The sequence below is a fragment of the Girardinichthys multiradiatus genome, chromosome 2, assembly GCF_021462225.1.
Source record: "Girardinichthys multiradiatus isolate DD_20200921_A chromosome 2, DD_fGirMul_XY1, whole genome shotgun sequence".
NCBI classification, from domain to species: Eukaryota; Metazoa; Chordata; class Actinopteri; order Cyprinodontiformes; family Goodeidae; genus Girardinichthys; species Girardinichthys multiradiatus.
Window position 1 is genome coordinate 23227168 of NC_061795.1, and position 21324 is coordinate 23248491.

At 38.6% G+C, this 21324-nt stretch overlaps 1 protein-coding gene across 3 annotated transcripts; it reads right to left on the minus strand.

Annotated features, from left to right (window-relative positions):
• Window positions 1-46: 46 nt before the first annotated feature.
• LOC124884199 (cingulin-like protein 1) lies at window positions 47-20882 on the minus strand. 3 transcript variants are annotated; one of them, XM_047391976.1, is made up of 19 exons: window positions 20716-20872; window positions 15648-16583; window positions 15481-15548; window positions 13259-13364; window positions 13082-13177; window positions 12855-13003; window positions 11325-11466; window positions 11032-11244; window positions 10746-10952; window positions 10540-10644; window positions 8726-8878; window positions 8341-8511; window positions 7968-8120; window positions 5499-5588; window positions 3986-4069; window positions 2282-2406; window positions 816-924; window positions 563-726; window positions 47-490 (listed from the first exon to the last, which is right to left on the minus strand). In XM_047391976.1, exons 2-19 carry the CDS (start codon window positions 16548-16550, stop codon window positions 412-414), a joined length of 3117 nt encoding a protein of 1038 aa, XP_047247932.1. In that variant the 5' UTR covers window positions 16551-16583; window positions 20716-20872; the 3' UTR covers window positions 47-411. The 3 variants fall into 3 exon arrangements, 2 of the variants coding, with proteins under 2 accessions (XP_047247932.1, XP_047247927.1); XM_047391971.1 differs by having other exon boundaries at window positions 15481-15575; window positions 20716-20871; XR_007042401.1 differs by lacking the exons at window positions 47-490; window positions 563-726 and having other exon boundaries at window positions 833-948; window positions 2167-2406; window positions 15481-15575; window positions 20716-20882.
• Between the last annotated feature and the right edge of the window lie 442 nt (window positions 20883-21324).

Here is a 21324-nt window from a genome sequence, read left to right on the forward strand (position 1 = left end):
TCAAAATACCATTTGTGTCAAAAACAAACAAAAACCTGTGCAAACATAAAATATTTAGATTTATTTTAGATTACCATTTCTAAAGGTACATACAGATGGGTAAATGTTGAAAAAGTGCTTTCATCTGGATAATTGTTTGCTTTGGATTAGGCTGATGCCATCTTAATTCACAGTAATATATTGATAGAAAACAAAGCATAAATCAAAATGCAATGTACATTAATTCATTAAATACAGTTATAAATATTACCACAAGAGGTCAGCACTGACAAAGCGCCAATAGCTGTAGATCAAAGTAGAAAATGATAATTCACACCTGAGTTGTTAATGGTATTATGCTGTGTTACAATATCTTCACAGTAAGAACATTTCTTCATGAAGTCCATTAGTATTTTTTATCCCATAAGTCCATCAATCTGAACCAAAATCATCCGTGTTGTTCAAATCTTCCTCCACAAGCTTCATGAAGGGAGGTGATTTCTTCTTACGCCTGGTGATGACACAAAAGTAAAATTAGAAGAGTTACAAAACAATATCCAACTTATTAAAGGGGAAAAGTCACCTCATCTCATTTCGCAGAGTATTCAGCTGGCCATGAAGCTGCTCGTTGGCCTCCATCTGCTCGTCCACTTCTCTCTGCAGCTTCTTTTTACTGTGCTCCAAACGCTCAATTTCCTCCTCCGCCTCATCCATCTGCCTCTTTGCTGTCTTCAACCTTTGAGTCAGCTGCCAAGTTTAATAAAGTAACATTCTGAATACACCAAATGATGTCTTTTTCTTTTTGATCTGTCCTTTAAAAACTCGGATTTTCCTACCTGGTCCATCTGGCTCTGCAGGTTGATGTGCTCCTCGTCCGCCTGTATTTTCAACTCCTTCACTTTGCGTTCCAGTTTGCGATTCGCCTGCTGCAGGCTGTTGTTTTCCCTGAGAGGTAAAGCATGAAAAGGTCAAACCGCCGCTGCAGCCATGTGTGACCAAACCCTTAAGTGATGAGTGATACTTGTGAGACTCCAGAGATAATGATCTGAGGGCTCAATAGACACCACCAAAAACACAGTGCCTTGCAAAGGTATTCATATCCCTTCAACTTTTTACATTTTGTTACATTACAACCAGGAACCTCAGCATTTGTTAAGATTTTATGTGATAGACCAACACAAAGTAGGGCGTAATTGTTAAGTGGAAGGAAAATGATAAATGGTTTTCAATGGTTTCACAAATCAAAATCTGAAAATTGTGATTTGCTTCTGCCTCTTTTCCTCTGATTCCCTAAATAAAGCACCGTGCCATTTTATTACCTTGTATTTAGCTCCATAAATCTTCCTATCAACTCTAACCTGCTTCTTTGCCCCTGCTGAAGAAAAACATCCCAAAGCATGATGCTGCCACCACTGTGTTTCACATTCGGGGTAGTGTGTTCAGGCTGATGTATATGCATCTTATTTGATGTCTGCTGTGCCCCTACAAACTTTAAATGGGACATCTATAAGCTTTCTGTTAACAAAGGCTTTCTTCTTACCACTACGCTTCTGAAAATGCCAGATTAGTGGAGTGCAGGACAAACACACAAGTCAAATTCTCTCATCTGAACTGAGGATCTCTGCAGGTCATTCAGAGGCGCCATGGGGTTCTTGGCTTCTGCCTTGATCAAAGTTTTTGTTTTCCAGCCAATCAGTTCAAATGGATGGCCATGAATTTGTAGAACTGCAGTTGGGCCAAATTGTTTCTGTCTTTGGAGGATGGATTAAGTTGTTTGCTATGACATGTTCAAAGCATTGAATATGGTTTAATTAACCTAACCCTGCTTTAAACATCTCAAAAGCTTTCTTGGTGTTCATGATGCTGTTTGAACACTAATGTTCTCTAACAAACCTCTAAGGCCTTCACAGAACTGCTATACTTACAGGGAGATTATCACACTAAGGTCCACTCTATTTACTGGGTAGGTGACTTGAATACTATTGGTTGACATGGATTTTTTCAGTGTATCACAGAAGGAGGCGTGAACCACATATCTGCAAACTTGAGATTTTCAGCTTGGAAAAATGAATTAAGACAATGTATCCTTTCCACCTATTTATGTGCTACTTTCCATTAAAATGCATTGAGGTTTGTGGTTGTAATGTGCCAAAATGTCAAAAGGTTGATACCTTTGCAGGGCACTGTATCTCACAGAGATTATCCATGGAACCACACACTATTCAACACATCCTTAGCATACGTACTAGTGTATGATAAATGTTTTGTGAGAAGAAAAGACATTTGTGCAGAATGTACTCACCTCTCTTCCCCCAGCAGCCTCTCCTCCAGTTCTTGGATTCGACTGCTCAGTTTTGAGACGAGTGAATCCTGGTTTGTTCTCTGGGATCCTTCCAGATGAGTAACCCTGCTCTTTAGGTCTTTATTCTGAAAATAGTAATCAACCAGAGGATTTGAGGCTTTACTTATTAACAGGGAAGAGCTAAAGAGATCCTGCCATGATATCATGGCCTTGTCTCTCCAGGATGTGTTCTATAGACTATTATGACTATAATAGTTGTTCTTTTTATTTTTTTAATGAATTTAACCAAGAGTTTCAATTCAGAAACAGAGACAGGTTTTTAAAACTAAAGGATTTTTTGCTATATTATCAAACCTTCATTATATGGAATGCTATAGCACAAGGTTGTTAATAACAGTCGAGCAGATTATATTTACATACCTCAGGTATCATGTGATGTTATTGACAAACTAACGTGGATACCTCATAAAATGAGTGTAAACTTTAATTAATCATAAGGCAATGTTTGTACAATAATTTTTCAAGCTTCAACAGTCTGGCTTTAAATTCTCCTTGAACTTGACACATAAAGGGTTAATTTATAAATGGATTGCGCCACTCTGGCAACAACTGACATCTAGCAGGTATGATAACTGGCAAACAATTTGACTTAGAAATGGCTTTGTTTCTTAAAGATAAGAGCATTATGTGTGTTTGAGCCTACTTCATATCGTTGGACAGGTCCCTTATAAGTAATTTCTTGATACCGCGGTTCTGGCAGTATCAGTTCTGGGTTTGAACAGTAGTAACTACACCATGGGTCTGCAACCTGAGGCTCTGGAGCCACAAGTGGCTCTTTGGATCTCACAATGTATTTATATGGCATATATATATATATATATATATATATATATATATATATATATATATATATAAAATTACAAATGTAAGTTTTAACAGTTTTCAAATTTCCACAATAGAATGACAATAAAAGTAGCAGAAATACTTTTTTGATTCATTTCTCTTGTTATTAGATTGGAAACTATGTACCTTTTACTTCATACATTTTCCACAAATATCAATGTCCCATGGAAAAAACTCTTTTTGCAAAGATTTCATATTGTTCTTTCTTTTATAACCCAAAAATAGAAATAAAATGGTGTTTTTTTAAAGATGATTACTACTTTCTCATACTAGATATTTATCAAAAGTTAAGTGTTGTCTTTTTTTACAATGTCAGGTAACATTTGCAGCTCTAAACGAGTTTTATTTACCTGGACTGAGGACAAAAATGGCTCATTGTAAATTGTAAAGGACGCAGACCCCCGGGCTACACAATTCATCATGGCAACTGCCAATGTAATGTTATACAAAGTGAATACCAAGCCAACTGGTGAAGCACAAACTGTGATGGTTTGAGTTCTGCTCTAAAGAAAGGCAATGCTGAGTGGTCTTTAAAAGGAAAGTTTTAAGTGTGAAGAACATTTTGCTCAGACTACAAATCACGCTAGATCATTGGTTAATGGTCGTTTCTGGCTTTGACTTTGATGTTTTGGGGCATTTTTTCAAGAAGCGGTTACTTTAACTTGAATTTTGACTTTGCATAGAGACAGAGCCCGACCAAAGGATAACCAAACCTCAGACCTTTTTATTAAAGTTACAAACCAGGTGCGATCTTTGTGTTTGTCTGCTTTAATGTTGCAGTGTGGCACCTGGGTTCAGTACCTGTCTCTCCAGGCTCATCTTGTCACACTCCACATCCTGCCTGGCTGCTCGTTCCTGCAGCAGCTCATTCCTCATCTGATCCATCTGTCACAAACAAACGAAAAGTAACATTGTTTTAGCTTTCATATACAGCGCCCTGCATCATGACCCTTGTTTTGTCACATTGCAACCACAAACCTTAATTTATTTTATTGGTATTTTAGTTGATAAATCAACATAATTACAACAAAATTGGATCTTGGTCTGGACTTTGTCTGGGCCATTCTAACATATGAATATACTTTCCCACTGCAGCTCTTGCTGAATGTTTGGGGTCCTTGTCCTGCTGGAAGGTAAACATACACCCCAGTCTCTTGTCTTTGTCAGCCTCTAACAGGTTTTCTATAGAATCACCCAGTACTAACTCCAACATTTTTTCTATTAACTCTGGCCAGCTTCCCTGTACCTGCTAATATAAAACATCCCCACGGCATGATGCTGCCAGCACTGTGTTTCACCATGGGGATGATGTATTCCGGGTGATGTGCGAAGTTAGTTTTCCTCCATACAAAAAGATTTCAAGTTGGTCTCATATGATCACTTTTAATGTATGTTTTTGGGTCTGCCTCTGGTTCTGGCAGAGTTAAAACAATCTTTCTACTTGCAACTCTCATTAAAGCCAGATTTGTGGAGTACAGAATAGATGTATCTATACTGAGATTAAATTACACGCAAGCAGACTCTATTTACTTATTGGCTGACTATATATGCATGTCACCCCTTTTAGATTTTTTTTGTAAAAGCTCTCATTGGCTTTCACTTCATAATCATGTGCTGCTTTGTGTTCTTCTGTCACAGATAATCCAAATAGAATAAATCAAAATGAAAAGAAACAGAAATTTACAATTATAATGTGTTGAAAATGTGAAAAAGTTCAAGAGGTCTGAATACTTTTGCACAACACTGTACAGCATACCAATTCAGCAGGCAAGGACCGATGACATTAATCTTTACTTCTAACCACAATATTTAATATAAGATTGTGCCTCGTATGTTTTTAACTTCAGTGTTGACACAAAACACAGTCACATGTTATTACAAGGCAGGGGCGTATTACAAAGCGTTAGAGCACAGACTAAATGTGGTCTGGTTTCAGCAGAAACATCAGACTCTCATCACTAATAACATCTAGAGGCCCACTGAAGGGAGTGGGCCACTCCACCGAAAATAGATTTTTGTGTCAATTAGTTTGCAGCACTTTGTTCCAAAAACATCATGGCCTACTTTACAGGCACACTGAAGATCAAAAATGAAGTTTGAATTGAGTCTGTCGCAATGAGCTCCACCCCGGCTTAGAGAAAACAGCCACATTGTTCTCACAAATCAGCAGTTCCCATTGTTTTAGGGGGGAAATAAGAGAACTACATCTGTTTATAATGAAAACAGATGTGGGGCTGGAACTTTGTACTGCAGACAGGCAACAAATCATAACACTCAAATGAAAAAAGAAAAGGAATTAAAGGAATAAACCTGCCTGTTCTTTGGCTTTGTCTAATCGCTCCATCAAGCGATCCGAACTGCTATGTTCATCGTTGAGATCTTCTTCTAGGTGCCTGATTCGCTCCTGAGGGAACAAAGAACAGCATAAAGTGCATTTTAATAGATAAATCCTCTAACATTTAGGTGCCAGTACAGAAGTGATGAGGGTAGATTAGAGAAAGGAAGGATTGGGTAACACAGAAAAAATAACATTAGGAGGCATTAATTACAGATTTCTCACTCTTTAGACTTCATTTCTTTCCCCTTGAAGTGAGCGATTAAGGAGAGAAGACAGTGAAGGGAAGAACGAGGATCCCTGAAAACACCCAGACAGGTCTGATAACTTTTTAGAGTAAACACGAGCCTCCTCTGCTGATACGCAGTGTCAACACTCGGCACGCTCACTTGCAATGTTGTCATCAGCAGAAGAAACAGTGCTGAGTCGTATGACAATGTTTTCCAAGGCTGTGCTGTCTGTGAGGAGGTTAGAGTCCAAGAACACTTGTAAAATGGAGAAAAATGTGTAATTTGAGGTCAGCTCAGACAGATACAAGCCAGAACAAATTAACAACGCAGAGTCAGATCTATTGAAGGTTACATGTAAGATTCTTCAAGACTTAAACTGTTTATTTTGTATTTTGTATTTATATGTGTCTAAATTACAACAGTTTATCGTTTGCTGTTGGTAATTATTTTTAGGGGTTCTTATAGTAATATGTTGAAACATTAACAATCTACTGCTCTGTATTCACAAGTACGTTCTTCATATTTTAAGAGACCCCATATAATCTATTGCCTTGCGAAAGTATTCACAAGGGTATCAGAGTAAAAGAGGCTGAGCACAAAGGCACACCTGTCCTTTTAGATTTTAATATTTGGAAACCAGCCTTTTTATTCCACTCTACAAAATCCCAATAAAATGCACTGATTAGGGGGCAGTTGAATACTTTAGGGGGTGAATACTTTGGAAAAATTAGAAATAGAATAAAATGTACAAAACCCGACTTCATAAAGGGTTAACACTATGGTATAAGGGTGTGCTTGTGTCACAGTGGACTAATGTTGGAATGAATGGTTGCATGAGAACATCCACATATGGCATCCAAACCCCCACTGTAAACCCTAACAAGGCATCCTCTGTGACTGCTGACCTTCACTCCCTGTTTGGCCCGACTGTAGGATGCTCCGGCTACTCCCTGATAACAACATCCATTGGCTTACTCTCTTACATACCCATCGCTGGATGGGCATTTGTACCAAACTACATCTAACTGAATCATTTCTTCTTAAAGACGTTAGGACACTTTGTCTTGGTTTGGTGATCAACCCTAACCCGGCAAATATTTTATAATACAGCACCCTCCACAATTATTAGCACCCCTGGAGTTAGTAGTATGCACAACCCCATTTTTTCAGTAGGACACTTACATGTTCTACTCAACTCTTGGATCAGCCAAAAAAGAAAAGTATAATTTTTTAAATGCTACAGTTTTATAGGAAATGTTAGAGGTGCAAAATAATCATGACACCAGTGATTTAATTAAAAACATTCAATAAACGTACCAGAATTAAAGGTTGGATTTTTACACTTTTATCAGTGTGAGATGGAATAAAAGCTGAATATATTCAAATACGTTTTCTTTACACAGGAAAGGAGCCAATAAGTGTGTAGGGTGCTGTATGCAAGAATATAAAACTGAGGTGTAATTATTGGCTTCAGTTTTGCTTTGGGTAAAGTATGACTAATGTCAGGGATGGCAAGAGGTGAACCAGGGATAACAAAAATACAAGCTGATCTCCAGCTGACATGGTTTTTGTTTATTATTTATGTGCATGTATCTTGGAAGCCTCTTTAATTGAACAAAATAAACTATTGCTTGTTAACAAAACTGAATTAAAATCTCCTCTAATCCCAGTGTGGGTAGATTTAAATTCTTAATCATAAACTGGAAGATTAGATATTATGTGGGATCAGGTAGTCTTGATATAATTGTATAATTATATGTCAGAAGTGCAGAGAGTCAACATGGTGCTCCTGGTTTCAGGCTATTCATGAATCTTAAACATCTGAAAGTTTTAATTTGTATAAAATATAAACTTTATGTGCTCCTACTTTAAATTACTGTGCAGAAAACACTGGAATAATGCTGTAGACATATAATAGTTGTATTTAATTAAAAAATGAGTCATTTTATGACCTCTCAGATGGATTAGGGAATAAATACATATTGTGGCATTATAATAATATAATCATGTATTTAAAATAATAAATCTTAAACCACTTTTTAAACATGTAAAACTGTTGAATGAATATAGTAATCTTCATTTCATTTTCTTGGTTTGTGATTTCATTTCAGTGACACATTTTAAGCAGTATGTGGGCACTGTTGTGTCTGTTTACACACAACAGTAACATTTTATCTGCATCCATGCTATTGCTGCTGTTTATTCAACTTGAGTATACCTCCATGAGTTTGATCTGGCGCTCGCGCTCTTCCAGCCCAGCTGCGTTCTTCTCCTCCAGCTCCTCCACCCGCTGCTCCAGCTGCTGGCCTCTCAGCTGGGCCTCCTGCTGCTCCCTGCGACACCGTCGCAGATCCTCCTCCAGAGGAAGCAGCTGGTCAGAGAACAGACCAGTGGTCAAAATCACAGATGAAGAGAAGTTTAACGTTCACATGTGGACTTGGGTGGGGGGATAGACCAGATTCATTGAGTCTGAGTCATTTTGTTCTAATGAAAACCTGAAACAAGATAACTTTAATCTTTTCTCCCAGCCTGTGACCCCACATTCTGCTGACTAAGACATTTAGATGAATCTTGGACAATGAGGGCCACACCTCTTCCTGCAGTTTTTTGGCTGCCTGTCTGGATTTCTCCAGCTCTCCTCCCTTTTCCTGCAGCTGCCTGCGTAGCTCAGTCAGCTCCCTCTGACTCCTCTCTCTGGCCTCGTCGACCTGGTTCTGAAGCACATCTGTGGACGCCTCGCACTCCTCCATGATGGTGTTCATCTAAACAGGCGCATAAGCACACGACTGTGATCAGTCTTTGGGTATTTGGACATGGGGGATATAAGACAATTGTAAACACATAAATTATCAGCCATTTCTGCTGACCTCATGTGACTTCATGCATATTTCTGGTAGGGTACTGGATGTGGGATTAAAACTAGGAAAAATGCAGGAGTCTCCCACATGGCCTAAAAGCAGTTTTCCTCCCTCTCACCTTTCTCTGCAGTTGTTCCATGGCCCTGTCCTGCATCCTCCTCTCGTCCTCCAACTCTGCTTTGGTTTTCCACAGCTCTTCAACTTGTTTCTTCTCTTCTTTAAGCTTTTCCTTTAACTCCTTGTGCTCATGGTTTAGTTTGGTCAGCTTACTCTTAGAAGCATAGGTAGGTTTACGTTTGCAGATCATAATTTAATGTCTAGATATGATTGATGTCATATTTATTGTCCTGCAAAAGTACTCATACCGCCTTAACCTGTCCACATTTGTCATGTTGCAACCACTAACAATAGTATATTTGATGGAAAATAGACCAACACAAAGCAGGAAGGAAAATGAAATCTCACAGACATAAAACTCGGTAAACTGTGGCGTACATTTGAATTAAGTCTCTCTGATCTATTACTTTGTAAAACCACCCCTGTCCCTGCTTAATGGTCACATCACTGTTTTTATGTCATTGCACGGAATCCATTAACAAATTTGGACTTTAACTTTCAGGGCCTTACATGGTCAATCTACCTCCTATATTTCTGAATTGTTTAAGCCACAAACTTTAAATCGAGGCCTCAGGTCCTCAAAACAAAAATGACCAGATTTCAGAGCAGGGATGAAACCCGGGGGGATCGCTCTTTGCAAACTGTTGCACTTCAACTGTGGAATAAGCTTCCTTTGTTTTTAAACTGTCTGCAAAATTTTCACTCGTGGAAAAACAGCTGAAAACATACTTTTTTGTGCTATCTGTAGGATCCTGCTTTTGATTTTTTTGGTATCTTTTATTCATGTTTTCCCTTTGTAAAGGACTTTGTGATTTTTATCTGTATAAGGTGCGATGTCAGTCAATTTTAATAACTTATGATGCTGCTACTAAACTGTTTCACCATAGGTATGAATGTGTTCAGGTTGGAGTGGAGTGTTACTTTTCCACCACACAAAGAACCTTTTCTTTTGGTCAAAAAGTTCAATTTAGCTCTAATCTGACCAGAACACCTTGAACATGTTTGTTCTGCCCTGCAGATGGCTAGTGGCAAATTGCAAATGGAACTTCTTAGGACTTTCTTTTAGCAGTGGCTGTACCAGTCTTCTATAAAGGCCAGATTTGTACACTGCACAAATAATAGTAGTCCTGTCTACAGATTCTCCCTCCTGATCTATGGATCACTGCAGCTCTTCCAGAGTTACCATGGGCCTCTTGGCTGCTTCACTGATTGATGCTCTCGTTTCCCAACCTGTCAGTTTAGGTGTACATCCATATCTTAGTATGGTTGCATTTGTCCCATACTCTTTCTGTTTTCAGAAAATGGATGGATCAGAGCTCTGTGAGAAGTTCACACCTTGGGATGATGGTTCATTACCCGACCCTGCATTGAACATCTCCACATCTTTTCTCCTGACCAGTCTGCTGTGTTCCTTCATGATACTGTTTGTTCACTGATGTTCTCTAACAAACCTGAGAGGCCTTCACAGAACAGAAAGATTAAAACTGAGATTAAAACTGAGATTAAACGTCTTACAAATGGACAATGCGTTAGGTAACTTCTGAAGGAAATTGGTTGCACTGGATTTTATTTAGGGGTATCAGAGTAAGTGGGATTGAATACAAACTCTAAAGATTTTTATATATAAAATATTTTGTAAAGATGATTTTCCTCATTTTTTTCCTCTATGCCATACTTTGTGTTGGATTACCACATAAACTCCCATTGGAATACACTGAAGTTTGAGGTTGAAACGTGAAGAACTATTTAAACATAGTGGGGGGTATGACTACTTTTACAAGGTACTATTTCCTGACTATTTTTGTGTCTTATTACCTGCACATCCTCCAAGCGGGAAAGCAAAGACTGGTTAGACTGACACAGCTCCTCCTCGCTCCTCCTTACATCCTCCAGCATTTCCTCCACCTGGTTCTTTTCCCTCTGAGGGAGGAGGGGAACAGGAAGTGGGATTAAAAGCTTCTAGAAGCAAAAGAAAATGAGATATGTTGCTCATGTCTGTTTCAGATTTTTCACCCTCTCACCTCCAGCTGCTTTGTTCTCTGCTCCATCATTCTCTCTGTGGTTTTGAACTCCTGGATGACCTGATTCAGTTGCTCCACCTTATTGCTGAGTTCTCTAGCTTTTCCTTTCAGATTATCTCTTTCCTGGATCAGTTCCTTCAGCTGCACCTTTGCTTTACCTCTCTCCTCATCCACCTGAGCCTTCTCCTGACCCAAGTAAATGTTACTCTTAGAGGCAAAACAAAAAAGAAAGTCCAAATAAATTTCATTACAAAGGTATGACATGAGTAAAAATATTTTATTTTACCTCATTAGCCTGTTGCAAATCATTTAGCAGCTTCTCAATCTCCTGTTCATATTCTTCCTTCAAAGCAGTGATGTATTTATCATGAGTCTCCACCTCCTCTGTAATTGCCCCCTTCAGGGCAATAAGCTCCCTTTCTTTGTGGTGCAGCACCTCCTCCTGCTCCTCTTTGGCTTGTAGCATCTCCTGGAAGTCCACACGCAGCTGTGCCAAATCCTGACACATTTCCATGATACAAAATGTCACAGGTCAGTGGAGAACCTTTCCCAAAGACCAATGTATGTGGTTTCACTCACCCCAAGAAGGACCTCTTTCTCTGTATTTATCACGTCGGTCTTCTTGGCTTTGTCCAACTCATCGTGCATCTCAGAGAGCTGTTGCTGGAGGTCTTTCATCTCTGCACTGGCTCTTTCTCGTTCTGTCTTCATCTGAGTCAGTCTAAAGACACGACAAACACAGAAGAAATAATGATTTTCAGTTTCACCCAGGGCCTTGTAAACGTATTCCCACCACTTGAACTTTTTCACATTTTGTCTCTTTAAAAGCATTCCCACAGAATGATGCTATCATCACTGTGTTTCACAGTAGGATGGTGAGTTCAGAGTAAAATGATAGTTAGCTTTCCACCACATGTATGTCAAAAAGTTTAAGTTTGGTCTCATTTGACCTCTGCACTTTTAAAGTGCATGTCACACTACTTAGATTTTTCCTTGTAAAAACATCTGAACATAATGTATCATTTTCCTTCCACTTCACAATTATGACCTAATTTCAGTTGGTCTATCACATAAAATCTCAATAAAATATGTTGAAGCTTGTGGTTGTAACATGACATAATGTGAAAAAGTTCAGTAAGTGTAAATACTTCTGCAGGGCACAGTATTTTGCATCTCAGAAAGAAGCTTCCAAACCCTTTAGGTCAAAAATTTTCATATTTAAGCAGAAGTGTCACACGATTGAAAAGATAATCTAAAAGATTGTTTTCCAGTATTAGTTTCTTTAAATTGTAGCAGATACAGGCACACCCTCCCAGTACAGGCTGTTCAGCTCAGTACAGCAGCTTTCCAGTTAGATGGAAGTAAGCCTTTTAGGGAGTCAGGCTGAAAAGTGGGGGAATAAAACAGAAATTAGGGTTTTGTAATTGTGACTTGGGCAAAGCTACTAGATTAATGTGGCAGAACAAAGATCCAGAGTTTTAAAATAAAAGAAAACAGTGGTTGTTTTTCTTGAGAATATATGTCAGCTAAAAATGCATCCTGTGGCTCTAAGTGATATTGTTCTCCAGTCACACCCAAGAGGCCAATCAAAAACATTCTTGAAGATTTAATTTAATGTGTATTTTTTTCTCAAATTGCATCTGCAGTTTAAAGTGAAGTCTGGGGTTGTCACTCATTTCAATGATTTCTGTCCTATGTTTTTGTTTGCACACCTGCTCTTCATTTAGACATTCCTTCCCTGTTATGGATATTTTTTTCTTTCATTTGTTCAGTCCAGGATAAAACATTCCTTCCTCGCCATTTATTGGCACTTCTTATGAAGAGTTCAGTTTCATCATTTTCCTGGACCAAGGTCAGATGGAAATTGTGTTTTTAACTAAGTTGATATCATAAAATAATTTAAGGCTGCATGATATTAAGAAAACTTCTTACATGCAATATTAATAGCCATTATGGCAATAATGATATAAAAAAATAAACAGTGCTAATGTCTTTTTGTTTTGGTTCATTTTTAAATCATAAACTGACAGCTACAGCCATTGTAGACGTGATTTGATGTCCAAAAGCTATAAATTTAAACGTTGTGAGTTTTAAGGTTCAGATCCTTACTCCTGTTTGGTGGACTGAAGTTCTGCCTCAATTTCTGCCAGTTTCTCTCTCAGTTTGCGGAGCTCCGTCTGACTTTTGTTCAACTCCTCCTGAAGTTTCTTCTTCTCAGTCCTTGCTTTCTCAAATGCCTTGGCTAAAGTCATCTCATTCTGCAAATGAGATAAAATAAGCTTTTAAGACAACATAATCAGACACAGAAACACATGATGAGGTGAATTACACTGTACCTTAATCTCAATGTCCAGTTTTTGCTTCAGATGAGAGACTTCTTTCTCAAGAGCCGTCTGTTTCTCCTGCAGTGCCTTTAGTCCCGTTGCAGAGGCCTACAGATTAACAAAAAAACCAGAAGTCTAATTAACACAATGTCACCAGCGACATAAATCATGCAGATCAGAACATCTCACTTTCTCCTCCTCCTCCATACTCTCCACAGTCTTCCATTTGAGCTTGTTGATGTCATCAAGCAGCAGTTTGACCTTTCTTTGGGTTGTGGGGTCATCATCTGTGAGCCTGAAAAAACAGGATGCATAGTTCTGAAACCCAGTCGGAGCTGTTGATTTTCTATTTGTTTAAAAGATAATGTGTATGGTCGTTCAATTTGAACTGCCAGGTTCAGAGAAGATAGGACTTCAGCTGGAACATATTTTTCACACCGGCACAAGGCAGGCACTAGTGGATGTTTAAAGTTTTCCAGACAAAGCAGTTATTTTATCAGTGAAAACATGTTCATGCTTTGCATTCCTGACTACTGGGAGTCTGAGTTCACGCAGCTGGAACAGCAGCCAGATTCCTACAGGAATTTAGCTGTGAAACCACAAACCCATCACTAAAAGATGCCAAAAACAAGTTACCAAACACCTTCTTATAGGTAAAAATCTGTTGAAAATATAAACATGATTTGAAAAATCACTTAAACATTTCTTTCAAAAAAACACAAACATTAAACTACCAGATAAAAGGTTCCAGAATAACATTTATTTTAAGCAAAATAATTAATCTGTGAATCAGCCTTTTGCGTGACCCACCCATTCAGTAATTAATTTATCTGAACACTTGTTTTGAGTTGCTCACATTGGCTTAGAAAGATTTTACCCAGTTCCTCTGAATAGAAGAGTTTCAGTCCTGAGAAGTTGGTGAATTCAACATCATCTGATCACTGGAGATGTCTGGTGATCATAATTGGCCGATTTATCTCATCATGATTAGCTCTCACGGGTGACCGGCCAAATCACAAACTCAAAAAAATCGGATCTTTTAAAAATCAGTAAGTGATATCAGCTTGCGTTGACAAAAAGATTGTTTAAATGGTGTTACTGAGGGAAGAAGTTAGGTGTTTTAAGTTTTTAGGAGGTGTCTAAAAATAATGTGCAAAAACTCTTTTTAAAGCAAACTGTATTTTCTCAGGTATGTCAAGAAATGTGCTTATTAAATATAAGATGCTAAAGACAGAAATGTCAACTGTCATTATTTTGTCTTTTTTTTAAAAATAGATCAACCTTTTTTTATAGTGTGATGTCACTACTGCTATTTATATAAATATCTAATGACCCTCCATGCAAAAAGTTGATATCCGTTTTTATATCTTCCAATATTAAAACAGGGATTGGCAAATCAGTGCTTTACAAAAACTGGAGATTGGAAATTGTTATAGTCACGTTCTTCATCAAACCTACCTGTGCCATCTTTCACATTAAAAAATATTTTACTAGACTGTGCTGATTCCTTTTTAAATATGACATTTTTAAATAAGGTTTGGAGTCTCATTTGTTTTGTCACTATTTCTAAAACCTTGATAAATTGGCTAAACTTAGGCGAACAGAAGGTAAGCATCTGAAAATCCAGTTTGACAGCAGAGAGCTTAAACAAATTACCAAGAAATAATCCAGAACACCACTTTCAGCACCTCTGTTTTTTTGAGACAAGTGAAACAAAAAGGTTTACCTTGTCATCATGTGTACTTTAGAGGTGGTGTTGTGTGTATTTTAGCACATTTCAACAAAGACGCATACGGTTCCTTTCAAAACTATTCATAGTCAATAAAGTAAATTTTATTTAATTTTTTTCAATCTTAAGTGTATTTAAAGAGGATTTTATATGATAGACCAACACAAAGCAGGACATAATTGTGAAAAGGATGGAAAAATCTTTTTTTTTTCAACAATTTTTAACAAATAAAAATCTAAAATGTGTGTATTTGTATTCTGGCCCACTTACACTTGTACCCCTAAATAAAAACCAGGACTGCCTTCAGATGTGACTAATTAGTAATCAAAGTCAATCTGTGTGCATTTTAATCTCAGTATAAATACAGCTGTTGTTTGAAGGCCTCAGAGAACATTAATGAACTTTGTGTTAGCTCCATCCCATTAAGTCCCATTAAAGCACTGCACAGTTTGTGGTTGAAATTTGACAAAATGTAAAAAAACAATCTAAGACCTATCAAAACATTTGTAAAGCTTTGTGTGTTTCCCTTTTTCTAGTTTGTGTGTCTAAGAGCTCCTTGTTCTAATAAGGTTGTCAAGCCTTTAGCTTATCTTGTCTTCCTATGTGGTTACAGTGCGTTTCTCCAAATGAAGAACCTAAATAAAGAGTTGAGGTGTCCTCTGATCTGTTGGGCTGCACTTACCCATTTTTAAGACAACTGAAGAGTATTTGCTTTGTTGCTTCCTCTGGTGGATCTGCTGAGAGCTCTTGCTGTCCTTTCAGAAGATCAGGAGTAACCTGGTTAGGGAACATACAGCCAATAAATACTAACTTTTAAAGAACTATTTTGTTCCTGGATAAACCCTTTACCTGTGCGTCTCTTTCGTCAGATTTAGCAGTTTGATCCACAGCTTGCCTGGAGACAGCCGGTTTCTCTGCTCTGTGAGACAGCGTTACTGTCTCTTTCCCTTGTTGTCCTTTGCTGAGCTTGCTTTCCTCCCCACTGTTTGTCCAAGCAGATTCTCCACCAAGAAGCCGAGCTCTGGCAGATCCAGGGGGATAAATCCCAGCTGGGGTATCACCTCTGGTGCCCTTAAGAGAAGAGGCTATGCTGGATAAAGGTGATGATGAAGAGGAGCTCGAGGTTCGACTGCTGTCTACACTGCGGGACCGCCGACAAGCCTCTGGGTCCAGTCGGTTTCTCGGACCTCTTCCCCTTTGCAGGCTGCTGTTGAATTGGGATATTAGCCTGCCGACGGACATGATGGAGTCGGTGTCCACTGAGCTTGGGTACAGTGGAGCACTATGTCCCTCTGAGGGACATTTGGGGTTATGGTTGAACTCAGCTGGGTCTTCTGCAGGGCCCTCGGCAGGCAGAGGGATCCTGGGTTTGGCAGTTTGCGATGTCTCAGTAGAAAGGGATGTGTGGTGAGACCTGGAATGGTTATGGATATTTTCTGGGGCATACGGTCTCAGGATCTCAGACTCACTCTGATAATTAAACCCAGAGGAGTTTGGCCTCCTCTGTGTCTCATCTGCAGACCTCCTCACCGTGCCTGGTTTGTAACCTGCCTGGTGAGTTATGACAGATACATCCTTGTGGCTCTCCTCACCAGAAGTATTCAGAACCACATAAGGCTGACCTTTGATGCCCTGAACCTGCACTCTCACTCCAAACAGGTTCTCCTGGCTGCTGGCTCTAGGACTGTGCTGCAGCATGTAGCCCCTCTGTATTTGGACATCTGAAGACCCACTGAGTCTGTGAGACTCCATCCTGCTTCTGTCTCAGATGGATTCCCAGATAACCTGTTAGAATAATACAAGTGTGCATGTTAGACAGAGACTGGCATTGCATGGGAAAGTGCCTAAAAAACTGATGCATCAGGCTGGTATAGCTAAGCAAGCTGTTTACAAAACAATGCAGCAGTGTCAGAGCCCCAGTGTACACAGTTGCAGACATGCTGGGAGCTCCTCTCCAGCTGCACCCAGCCATCATAAAGGCAGAATGAATGTGCATGGAGAGGCTGATATTGCTGTGCAATGAAAACAGTCCTCTTCTGTGCGTGCTAATGACAGGGTACTATTGTACAGCTTGAGATGAACCGGCTGCATGACGACTACTACTGGCCAAAGACACTGAGGTGTCGTCACCCACTTCATTAGATAACGCTTTGGGAATACGTTTGTCAACAAATGCACCACTATGAGGCAGAAACACTCGCACAGAGGAGGCGTTGTGTTGCAAACAATATTGTAAGATCTCCAGAGCCTGATCCTGCTCAATCTATGTTGGAAGGAAGACCTAAAAGCAGCACGAAGCAGGCAGAGGGGAGAAAGGTTAAGGGAAAAAAACTGTAAGAGAAGAAAAGAGAAGAGAAGAGAAGAGAAGAGAAGAGAAGAGAAGAGAAGAGAAGAGAAGAGAAGAGAAGAGAAGAGAAGAGAAGAGAAGAGAAGAGAAGAGAAGAGAAGAGAAGAGAAGAGAAGAGAAGAGAAGAGAAGAGAAGAGAAGATCTCCATAAAAGTACATAAAATGGAAATTTCTCATTGGCAAATAGCTAGAAAAAACCATACTACAAAATCCTAGAATAGGTCAAATTAAATTAGTTAGGTAGATATACCTAAACACAATCATATATATAAACACACACAGAAAAAGCCATTCATGTCTAAAAAATAATTAGCATTTAAAAAGCAATGTTTCTCAAAGGTTTGGTGAACGTGACGCATTATTTCAGTGAGGAAAACAAAAGAAAACATGGAAAACAAGATTATATAATAATTCGAAGCCTAAAGGAAAGTGATGATTTCAAAATAAAAACCTGAAAAGTGGCACACATATATATTCAGTCACCCTTAGTCGATACTTTCTAGAACTTTTACTGTTTCTACAGCTGCAAGTCTTTTGGGCTATGTCTCTAACAGCTTTATACATCCCAAAACTGAATATTTTATTCATTCTTCTTTGCTTAATAGATCAAGCTCAGTAAGATTGGATTGAGAGCTATTTTAGATGTTTGATCACAACCATACCACTGTAGCTCTTGCTGTATATTTAGGGTTGTTGGACGGGGGACCTCCACCCCGGTCTTACGCAGCCTCTAACAGGTTTTCTTTTACAGTTGCCCTGCATTAAGCTATATCTATCCTCCAATCAGTTCTGAATAGGCTCTCTGTCCACGCCTAAAACAAAGCATCTCTTCACCATGATGTTACCTTTGCTGTGTTTGGTGAGTGGTGTGCTCAGGGTGACCTCCATTGTTATTTTACTTCCATGCACATCATTTTGCATGTAGATCAAAAGGTATAAAGCTCCAAAAAGAACACTTCTTTGTTCTCAACATGTTCTACATGTATACAGTACCTCGTATGTCTTGTTTCAACCTTAAGACAGGCCATTTATGGCTTTTTAAACCACAGCTTGCTTCTACTCAATCTTCCATATAGGCCAGACAAGTAGAGTCAAGTCTTATAATTCTCTTGTCTACAGATTCTCCCATCTGAACTTTGGGTCTCTGCAGCCCCTCCAGAGTTACCCCAGGCCCCTAAGTTGCTTCTCCAATTAATGGTCTCAGGGTATTGTTTTATACCCTAACCCTGCTTTAAACTTCTCCGCAACTTTATCTCTGACATTTCTGCTGTGTTCCTCAGTCTTTATGATGCTGTTTGTCCACTGATGTTCTCTAACAAACCTCTGAGGCCTTCAAAGAACATCTGAATTTATACTAGTTACATGCTCAGGTGGACTATATTTACTGATTAGGTTACCCTTGAACGGCCACAAGTCGCTCTAGATTTTATTTAGTGGTATCAGAGTAAACAGGGCTGAAGGAAATGCACACCTCACTTTGCAGATTTTTTTTTGTAAAACATTTTAAACCCCCGTATCCTTGTCCTTACAATTCACAAATATGTGTTACTTTGTGGCGATCAACTACATAACATTTCAATAAAATGCATCAAAGTTTGAGGTTTTAACTTGATAAAATGTGGAAAATAAGGGGTGAAAAAACTTTATGCAAGGCACTTAATCGGCTCCCAGGGATATTGAACTGAGTGGAAAGAAGTGAGTGTTGAGCATAAAGGTGGTGAAATTTCCATCTGAAGGCACAATAAGGGTTACTGGGGATGATGAGAGGTAACAGGAAAAACAAGCCTCAAAGAAAATGAGCAAAATACATGAGAACTAAGGCTCTAACAACACTGATAACAGAACAGGGCATTATTTTCCACAGAGGAGATGGAGTATACCCTAGAAATTATGGAAACTAATATGCAGAACATTTAAAAAAACATAAAACCACATTTTAAAAGAGCTGAAAACTACAGGTGAGGATGGATGAGAAGCACTGGCACAAATAATATCACAGATTTTATTTTATTTTTTTAATTTACTATAACTATTACCATAGTTTTAACAGAGAGTACAAAATATCACACATAAATTTAAAGTATAGCTTTAAAAGCTTTGTGGGAGTTCTCTCCCATATAACCAGCTCTTCATCCATAGTCTCAAAGCAAAACACTGGATTGCTACTTTGACCTATAATCTAAACCTGCTTCTTATGTCTGTACCAGAGTGTCATGTCTTCATCGTGTTCATTTGGCTTGATTTATCATCACCAGACTGCTAGGTTCTCGTTGCAGATGAAAATAACAATAATCATCTCAAAAGCCAAATCCCTGTCAACAATCAGCAATCTTTGATTGTAAACTGTCTGCTCAGGTTCACAAATTACTTGAACGTCAACATCTATCTTTTGCTGTCAGGCTTAGTCTTGGGTTTTTTCTGTACTTCAGTTATTTTCCTGTTTTGTCTTGTTGAGCCTCAAAAATCACAGCTCTGGTAACCTAGTAACAAACAACAAGTAAAAGGCCTAAAGTCATGCAATGTGAACTGACTCTTTCAAGGGGTGAAGGATTGGTGTAATTTAAACGCCCTTTGGGATTAATAAGGTATTTTTGAATTTAGAGGCTTTCAGTAGTGTAGATTCTGTTTTGTATTATAGATTCATTATAATTAAAACATTTTGATGTATTAGTGGAGGTTTAGATCAAAATATCATGGAATTTTCCTTGATCGGAAATAGAGATGCACTGATAAGGCTTTTTCAGGCTGATACCATCTGGGTCTCATTTACATCTGGCCTGGGGCCTTCACTTTTGACCATTTAATGTGGGGTTTTTTTTCTGACACAATTACTATAACACCTGAAACAGAATAAACATGCAGCAAGTTCATTGAAAGAGGTTTTGAATCCAGCAGAAAACCAATAAACTTAATCTTTTTGGTAATAAACAAAAAAGACATTAAAGAACAATCATTTGTAGACTGAATATGATGGGTGGTTTTAGTTGAAATGCATGTCAGAAATGATGAGGAATCAGATTTCTCAGAATTTGATCATTACTGATCAAACCGACTGATCTCTTGTGGGTTGATTGGTAAATCTCTACTCATAACATCAGTTCAATAACTGTGAAAACAGTCAGACTGACCTTTTAAGCTGATTTAAAATTTTGACAAGTTTAACAACAGACAACTGCTCTCTAACTGCCGATTAAAGCTTTCATATTGACATCTTAATAGTTTACGACCAGTGAACCATTGGTAGTAAAAAGCAATTTAAAAGACAAGCACATTGTAAAAATAAGTCTGTGGGAGCCTTTTTGTTCACATCATTTTTCTGATGGGAGATATTCTGGCAGCAGGCTGCATGTAAACATGCGCTCTAAACGTGGTACTTTCCATTTTAAGCAATCAGAGGCAAAAATCACCCGTAAGGCGTGTAAGGATCTGGCACTTTCAAAGTCCAGTACTGCAGAGGAAGGCATGAACGGGGTAGTCTAAACTTTCAGAGGTCAAAACTAACTGCTGAGTAAATTGTTGAGGAGTAAAACAGTTTGAGCAAATCTTTGTTAAAGTCGATCAGAAACTTACCGTGTGTGTCCGGTTTTAGAAGCGGTAAGTTCTCCTCCGATCTGACTGCTCTGTCTCCGCCCGGACAGGATCCCTGAGTCCCGCTCAGAGAGGCGGTCACTCCGCCCTGTTCCTCATCATATGACCGCTGCTGCTGCTCTGTCTCACTTAAAAACGCTGCAGAAGACCGCAGTGTGAGGGGCAGCTGAACACATAAATACACTGACATTGTGCGCTTACATCCAGGGAAGGATCTGACTACTTTCATCACTTTCTGTGAAAGAATTTCGAAATAAATGCTTAGTTTCCGAATTAAGTTTTACATGCGTTTTTTATTATTCTCATTTTTAACAAACATTTTTTTCTGTTGCAAATTTGTTGGATTTTCTCCCAGTTTTGTTTTTCTTCGGATTTTGGTCTAATTCTTCTTCTTTTATTTTGAAAAACCCAGCAGCTCTTGGTCATGTGCTGATTTTTTTTTTTCATTCCACAAGAGCCTTTTCTGGTTCCTCGTCAGTTTATTGTTGAAGGCTGCTGTTTTATTTACTGATGAGTTCAGTTTTCGTCAGAGTTCTCCTCTATGATGATGATAATGATAAAGCTTTATTTTGAGAAAAAAAAACCAAACAA